General features: G+C 44.2%; 1 protein-coding gene across 1 annotated transcript in view; it reads right to left on the bottom strand.

Moving 5' to 3' along the window:
* The window catches only part of LOC306925620 (voltage-dependent calcium channel gamma-6 subunit-like), a gene marked incomplete at its 5' end in the record, with an annotated part of 19,610 nt that extends 10,912 nt beyond the window's left edge, over positions 1-8,698 (bottom strand). Inside the window, 1 exon segment of the mRNA XM_079504568.1 lies at positions 8,314-8,698. Within this exon segment, the coding sequence (XP_079360694.1) occupies positions 8,314-8,698 (385 nt within the window).
* Positions 8,699-9,365: the final 667 nt, after the last annotated feature.

The raw sequence follows: 9,365 nt of genomic DNA, 5'->3' as shown, positions 1-9,365 counted from the left end.
AGTAAATGTACTATTTAATACATACAGTATAATGGTTATAATTTCCACGTACTGCAACTGGGTGGGAAGAAAAAACGACTCTGGGTGTATATAGCTGGATGAATAAACAAACGGCGTGTAAAATAAATGCATGCTACAGTAGGACAGATGTACTGTATGTGCATTCATCCCCCAGGGGGCCATGCATCATATTAACCATGCCAGCTCCCTCCCTCCCTGCGTGTTCACATCAGTGTGATGATGATGATGATGATGATGATGGTGGTGATGGTGGTGATGGTGATGGTGATGATGATGATGGTGGTGATGGTGGTGGTGATGATGGTGATGATGGTGGTGATGGTGATGGTGGTGATGGTGATGATGGTGGTGATGGTGGTGGTGATGATGGTGGTGATGGTGGTGATGGTGATGGTGATGATGATGGTGATGATGGTGATAGTGATGATGATGGTGATGGTGGTGATAGTGATGATGATGGTGATGGTGGTGATGATGATGGTGATGATGGTGATGATGATGGTGATGGTGGTGATGATGGTGATGATGATGGTGATGATGGTGATGGTGGTGATGATGGTGATGATGATGATGATGATGATGGTGATGCTGATGGTGATGATGATGGTGATGATGATGGTGATGATGGTGATGATGATGGTGATGATGATGGTGATGATGATGATGGTGATGATGGTGATGGTGGTGATGATGGTGATGATGATGATGATGGTGATGGTGATGCTGATGGTGATGATGATGGTGATGATGATGGTGATGATGGTGATGATGATGGTGATGATGATGGTGATGGTGATGCTGATGGTGATGATGATGATGGTGATGATGATGGTGATGATGATGATGATGATGATGATGATGATGATGGTGATGGTGATGCTGATGGTGATGATGATGGTGATGATGGTGATGATGATGGTGATGATGGTGATGATGGTGATGATGATGGTGATGATGATGATGGTGATGATGGTGATGATGGTGATGGTGATGATGGTGATGAGGAAGAGAAATGAGGAAAACGGCGAGGTGTTTGTTGTCCTTCCTCTTCTTTCTCCCCGCATTATGACCAGTATGGTCTCACGTGTTTTACCATTTTAGACCCATGAGGACGATTCTACAAATGCCTTCTACTAAATCCTGACAGTTTTCAGAAAAACTCATGTTTCGAAGTCAACATTTTCATGTCAAGGGCAGAAAAAAAAACACTGTTTCGAATCCTCTGCCAAGTGAGCCCCATGGACCACATTTGTATTCAGGCGTTTAAACTGGTCACATATCCCCAGATGGTGTGTACCGCAATCACAATAGGGGCAATATACTACTTCTAAAAGCACTAAAGTGTTGGAAACGCACGCACGCACGCACGCACGCACGCACGCACACACGCACGCACGCACGCACGCACAGTGTTCTGCCGCAACAGTGAGGATATGATAATATTTTACTCCAGTCGCCAGAAGAGACACCATCATCATCAACTGGTGCAACTCATTTCCACAGCCTCCCCCTCCTCCTCTTGGCCCCTTTTGTCCATGTTTTAAATTAATTCACTTTCATCATCAGGTGTTAGAGAATGAATGCGACACATGAGGACAGCCTCGAGGTAGTAGAACCCCCCCCCCCCCCTCCCCCCACCCGTATGCAGAGGTGGAAAGACAGGATATAGCGGGGCCAAGAGGCAGTATGGTGGAAAGTATAGCTCCACATCCAAGGGGGCCTTCAGCCCCTGCCCCTTTTTACCCCGTCTGTAAAACAACTGCCCTTTCCAGACCACCAATGCATGCAGCATTCAGGAGAATTGCATTTTTTCCTGAAGTCTCCTGAACTTGAACAAAGTATTTTGCGTTGAACAAATTTGGGTAGCACTTTACATTAAGGTCATTGTAATTAACATTAATTAAGTGTTAATAAGACACTTATTAACAGTCTTATTAACACTTAATAAACACTTATTAGCAACGTATTATTTGTTAATACATGTTTATAAGCAACCTTAATAAACCGTTAATAAGAACCTTATAAATACTCTTTAACTGTTAATTAGACAGTTATTACAATTAGTATACATTAATTAACAGTCTTATGAACACTTAATAAACACGTATTAGCAACTTATCATTTGTTAATAAATGTTTATAAACAACCTTAATAAACCGTTAATAAGAACCTTATAAATACTCTTTAACTGTTAATTAGACAGTTATTACAATTAGTATATATTAATTAACCGTTAACAAGAAACTTCTTATGAATTAATATATGTTTATAACACATTTAATAAAGTGTTAACAAGAAACTTATATGTTTATAACACATTTAATAAAGCGTTAGCAAGAAACATATACATACTTATTAATTGTTAATAAGACACTTGTTAGAAGTTGTTGTACTATAATTAACAGTTAATAAGAAACTTGTTATCCATTAATATATATATATATATATATATATATATATATATATATATAACAACAAAGTATACATACTTATTAACTGTTAATAAGACACTTGTTAACAATTAATAAACATTGTGAAAATACTAATTAACAATTAGTAACCTATTTATAAGGTACATAGGAAGGTTAGGCCTACTTAGGGCATTATCTGTTAATAAGGCCGTGTTAACAATCAAATTATTTATAACACTTGTTAAACATTAATATCTGTTTGTAAGCGCTTGTAACAAATGTAATTAACCGTTAAGTTGATACTTATAAGTCTTTATTAACATTCAAATTGAACTTATTATGCATTTATTAAGCGTTTACTATGCACTTATTATTATTAACACTTTTGCATCTACCTGATGTAAAGTGGGAACAGTGCTTATAGACATTAACAAATGGTTAATTACATATGTATTAAGCATGAAACAGAGCATCATTACTATTAACAGATTGTTTACTATGCACTTATTATGACATTAATTAACCCTTTCGCATCTACCTGATGTAAAGTGGGAACAGTGCTTATAGACATTAACAAATGGTTAATTACATATTTATTAAAGGACAACTTTAGTTTTTTTCAACCAAGGTTCATGTTTTAGGTTGTTATTAGAGTATTTATAAGGTTCTTATTAATGGTTTATTAAGGTTGCTCATAAACATTTATTAACAAATGATAAGTTGCTAATAAGTGTTTATTAAGTGTTAATAAGACTGTTAATTAATGTATACTAATTGTAATAACTGTCTAATTAACAGTTAAAGAGTATTTATAAGGTTCTTATTAACGGTTTATTAAGGTTGTTTATAAACATTTATTAACAAATGATACGTTGCTAATAAGTGTTTATTAAGTGTTAATAAGACTGTTAATTAATGTATACTAATTGTAATAACTGTCAAAATTGATTGACTGAAAATATATTGTTCCAGGGACCCCCACCAGAAGCAAAGATTTGAGTTATAAACGTTCGCTCTGAAAGAATATATATTCAAAGATTTGCGCCACATTTTCACGATTTTTCAAAAATAGCAGATCTACAAGCTCGTAGCGTGTCACTCGGTGCCGCTCTATGAGCTTGTAGATCTGCTATTTTTCAATAGCTAAAGCATATAACAGTGCTTAAAACACCAAAAGGGGTTAAACCCAGGCTAGGGGTCTAGGTGTCACGGTGTGTATAAAAATGGAACCCAAATGCAGGCAACACAGGCAGAGTAAGTTCAACAAGTTTAATAGCGAAAAAATCAAAGGGGGCAGGCACTTGTTTGGGCAGTCCAAAAACAGGCAGGAGGTCAAAATCCAAACTAGGAAATAATCTAGGAACACTAGGAAAATACTGAGAACAGGAATACACACATGTAACAAATGGTTATCTTCTAGCAAGGAATGAGGCAGAAAGAGTCCAGTCTTATAGGTGGAGGCTTGATAGGGGAAGTGGGCACAGGACCAGGTGAGTAGTGAGAAGGGAACAGTTGGGCTGATGAGGCAGTTGGAGACAGGTGTGTGTAGGGGGCTGTAGAAGCAATGGGAGGGGGGAGTGGCCGAAGTGGACAGATGGACAGGCAGGGAGCCAGACCATAACACTAGGGGTTTATTTGGTCAATTCAATTCACCTAGTATCCAATGATTAATAATGTGGCAGAGTGGACCATTCACACTCGGGTGAGAACAGTCTCCCGGCTGCTATCAGGGCCATTTACACCCCCCGGGGCCGCACCGCTCACCCACCCACCCCCTGCTCCATTTAAACCCCCCTGGGCCGCACCGCTCACCCACCCACCCCCTGCTCCCTGCCATTTACACCCCCCGGGGCCGCACCGCTCACCCACCCACCCCCTGCTCCCTGCCATTTACACCCCCCGGGCCGCACCGCTCACCCACCCACCCCCTGCTCCACAGAAACACTAGCTGGAACCCCGTCAACTCCATAAAACTGTTGGCATTGACAGCAAGGCAGGCAGTGCCAACTAGAAGCCGGGCTTGAGCCCGTGTGAGGCGAGGTCAGTGCGTCCGGGCAGGGCCCAAGCATGGCCGGGTGCCCGCGCCGAGTGCAGGTGTGCCCGGGGTGGGGGAGGGCACGCACGCACGCACGCACACACGCACACACCCCATTGTTGAATGTTGACAGCCGCAGTACCAAGTTACAATCACAACAAGACCTACACCTCATGGGAATGATTCCCAGCCGAGGACCTCCGACAAGCCATGGCCTCAGGGTCACCCTTTGGTGTGGTTTAGGGCCATTGAATTCCATATGCGTTGAATCACTTGGGACAACGTGCGGGACGACGTGCGTCAACGTGGACAACAGGACATATATATATCACACCGCTGGGACAACGTTGGACACCGCTAAAACCGTCTGGACCCTTTAATGGTGTGGTTATAGGGCTTAACCCATTTAGACCCGAGATCAGATTCTAAAAATGTCTTCTACATCCTGACAGTTTTCTGAAAAAGCTATGTTTCTATGTAAGTCGTTATTCGATTTTTCAAAAATAGCAGACCTACAAGCTTGTAGCGCGCCACTCGGTGGCGCGCTATGAGCTTGTAGATCTGCTATTTTTCAATAGCTAAAGCATAACATAATGCTAACACCAAAAGGGGTTCCCGCCTCAAAATGGCTTAACTCAACGCAGGAAGAGGTGGGATCACTGGAAATGTTACTGTTTCATGTCATATGAAAGTAGAGGATCAGAGGAGGCTGATCCTCTACTCAGAGCACAGAATCAATTATCACTTTTTTTTGGGAACATTTTAGATTATAATTATTATTTTTGAGTGGGGCAACCACTCCCTTACGGAGCTATGTGTGTGGCTAGGTGGCTGGGTGGGTGCCTGGGTGGGGCTGAGCACGAAAACAGCATGGTTGTTTTTCACCATTTGTGCGCAACCTAACACACACGCACATATTAACTGTATATATGATGATTTCGGGTGTGCCAGTATAGTACATTGACAGTACAGTACAGTAGAGGGTACAGGGACCCCCACATGGTAACTGACATTTCTCTACCGTTTCGGACGCGGGGCGGCTCGCTGGAACCGGGCCGGCACCCTGCATCATGTGGGTCTGGAACTTGTGCCGTGATTTAGGGCTCAATTTGAACAGTTTGTGTGCTGAATTAATGTCTAACTCTCATACAACAGTCTGAAACATTCAAACAGCTGCTCTTCCTATTCTTTCGAAATAGAAATAGTAGAGCCAGAGAGCCAGTGTTGTTTTCGTCGACTTGTAGATCTGCTATTTTCAGCAAGTATAAAATCAGCCATTACGACGGCATCAAGGTCCGACAAAATAACTTTTCGTCGACTAAATCAACTGTAGATTTAGTCGACTAAAATCTTATGATATTTAGTCGACTCAAACTAGACCAACACTAAAACATTCCAGGTAAGCAAAGCAAAAGCAAAGTTACTATATTTAACCAGGGTATCTGCAGGGCTAAGCTCAAGAAGTTGTTTCCAGCCAGGCCCTGCTCATAGAACATTTCATGGTAGTGGTTCAATGCCTTGCTCAAGGGCACTTCGAACTGGCGACCTTCCGGTATCAAGACCGCTCCGCAATCCGTTCGGCCACCGCTGCCACCAATGTGACTAAAATGAAGTTTCATTTCCAAAGACTAGGACTATAGACTAAAATAGAAATGTGCTGCCAAAAAAACAACCCTGTCGAGAGCTTAGCTGTGTTTGTTTCTCACCAACGACACCGTTAAGCCCCGGCCTGACACCTGGGCTGTGTGTGTGTGTGTGTGTGTGTGTGTGTGTGTGTGTGTGTGTGTGTGTGTGTGTGTGGCCTGACACCTACGCTACAACCCATTGTATGTGAGAGCACTGAGGGGCCGGGGTGAGAAAACTGGCCTGAGTGGCTGCGAAATGTAAGACTGGAGATGTGTAGCAGAGTATAAAGGACGCCATCCCACCACCACAGCACGCAGCGCACAGGTTATGAAAGACTTCTGGCACTGACTGGGCTGCGTGGTGGCAGGTGCTAACGGGAGATATGCTATATATCAGTGCCGGGATTTCTTTCAAAATAGAAGCTCGGGGTGCCGTGAAGATATGGCCGCTTTTACTCTGTAAGCCCCCCCCCCCCCCCCCCCCCCTTCCGTTCCGGACAAAGACCGGGAGACATATTTTTGCTTGCTTACCTCGCTAAGATTATGATAAAAGTCGCTGATGATCGCTCGCTTCATATTTTGAACGAGAGGCATGTTGAAGTCAGAAATTAAGAGCTTAGTATATCCATCTGGTCGAAACCCATGGAGAGCTCCTTAGATTACGCGCGCCGAGCCTTTCTTTGTGAACGGTAAACAGGGAAGTGAGCGACAACGTGCATGCGCGCAAGAGCAACGAGTATGGTGCAGAAGGAGAGGCCAACTAAAAAAATTAAATAAAAAGATTCAAAATATTTTTCAATATTCTCAATATTTATCAATGAAAATGCACCAGGACGTGTGTACACGTCCTAGCAACCCATCGGTTGGATTAGTTGGATTAGTTATGACGTTCCCACGCGTCGTACGGTCTAAATGGGTTAAAAATGAAGAGCATGGTCGTTAACCCATTAAGACCTGTGGCTGATTCTGCTTAAATCTAAATAAGACCTGTGACCTGAGTCTTCTAAATCTTAACAGGTTTCTGAAAAACGTATTTTGTTATGTCGGTAGTGCCCCACCAAAATTATATATGCATTTGGCTGCCGACCACTATCTCAACATTTTTTTTTCGGGGATCTCCAGAAGCAAATATTTGAGTTACAAATCTTCGAGATAGATTCCGTCGAGCCGCGTCCGGAATGGTTGAGAAATGACAGTTACCGAGTGGGGGTCCCTCTACTGTACTGTACTGTAACACCCCAAATCATCCAGTTAATGTGTGTGTGTGTGTGTGTGTGTGTGTGTGTGTGTGTGTGTGTGTGTGTGTGTGTGTGTGTGTGTGGCTGTGCAACAGTGACACTTTGGGCAGACCCAGGGACACACATAGCTGTCTATAGGAGTGGTTGCACCACTCAAAAAGTGGTGCATATCTTACTTATCATACATCATCTCATTCTGGCCACATTATGAATATTATGGTAGCTCTTTTCTTTTTGGGCTTGACCCCATCTTATAGGTGCTTGCAGCTATATTCTCTATTGTAATCTGTAATGCGATTCAATCTCCATTGAATCACATCACAAACTGCCTAGGAATGTGGTTCACAAACAATCTTCATAAAGGCCAGTCCACACAAACACACACACACGAGTCTAGAGCAGGGGCTAATGAATCTTGGCTTACATAGAAGTCAGTCAATTGGGCTTGATTGGAGGTAAATGGTGCATTTATATAGCGCCTTACATGCATTACAGTGTATTACATTCACCCATTCACTGCACACACACCGATTGCGGCGGAAGCCATGCAAGGCACCAACCAGCACATCAGGAGCAATTTGGGGTTCAGTGTCTTGCCCAAGGACACTTCGACATGTAGACAGGAGGAGCCGGGATTCGAACCGCCGATCAATGGACGGCCTGCTCTACCTCCTGAGCCACAGTCGCCACAGGGGGGGGGGGGCTAAGCCTCCACCAGAAGAGTCTAAAGCCAATACACACCAGTCCACACCAATATACACCAGTCCACACCATTACCAGTCCACATGCAACTCCATGCAACATGCAACTACTTGCAACCATTATCCCCAATGGCAGTTGCAAAGGAGTTGCATTGGTGCAGTCTGGCCACTACACTGAGGAAGTTACCGTGTATAGATTGGAGCCCCAGAGATTTAACAACAACATATACCCAACCGGGGGGTCATTTTAGGAACACCAAAGCACAGCTTATAGTCTCTCACCTCCAGCCAGCTCCTCGGGGCCACAGCTGGCTCTGTCGGGGTCGATGTCGGCCACCCACAGGGTCTTGGTGCAGCCCTTCCACAGGCCGTAGTGGGCCATCTGACAGGTCTGGTTGCCGCTGAACGTTTTGGGCTGTGCCAGCTGCGCCCAGAACTCCGTGCCCACGCCCAGCACCGCCAGCGTCACACCCACCAGGGCCACGAAGAAGGCCAGCTTGATCTTCCCCTCCTGGGTGTCGCTCATCTTGGGGACCACCACCCGCCTCCGCCCGGCGCCACCGACGCCGCCTTTCGCACCGCCGCCGCCGCTTTTTGCGCCGCCGCCTCCTCCCAGCCCCCCGGAGCGCCCGTCCTCATCTTGCTGCACGAAGAAGTTTGACCACATGGTGTATGTGGACCCAACGACTAGGAGAGAGTTAGCTAACTAGTGAGGGATGTGGACCCAACGACTAGGAGAGTTGGAGCTAGTGAGGGATGTGGACTCACTAAACTAGTTAACTAGTGAGGGATGTGGACTCACTAAACTAGTTAACTAGTGAGGGATGTGGACTCACTAAACTAGGTAACTAGTGAGGGATGTGGACTCACTAAACTAGGTAACTAGTGAGGGATGTGGACTCACTAAACTAGGTAACTAGTGAGGGATGTGGACTCACTAAACTAGGTAACTAGTGAGGGATGTGGACTCACTAAACTAGGTAACTAGTGAGGGATGTGGACTCACTAAACTAGGTAACTAGTGAGGGATGTGGACTCACTAGGCTAGTTAACTAGTGAGGGATGTGGACTCACTAAACTAGTTAACTAGTGAGGGATGTGGACTCACTAAACTAGTTAACTAGTGAGGGATGTGGACTCACTAGGCTAGTTAACTAGTGAGGGATGTGGACTCACTAAACTAGTTAACTAGTGAGGGATGTGGACTCACTAAACTAGGTAACTAGTGAGGGATGTGGACTCACTAAACTAGGTAACTAGTGAGGGATGTGGACTCACTAAACTAGGTAACTAGTGAGGGATGTGGACTCACTAAACTAGGTAACTAGTGAGGG

Source organism: Electrona antarctica (assembly GCF_951216825.1).
Source record: "Electrona antarctica genome assembly, chromosome: 6".
Classification (NCBI taxonomy): Eukaryota; Metazoa; Chordata; class Actinopteri; order Myctophiformes; family Myctophidae; genus Electrona; species Electrona antarctica.
The sequence above is the reverse complement of the archived record's forward strand: the minus strand, read 5'-3'. Positions and strand labels throughout refer to the sequence as shown.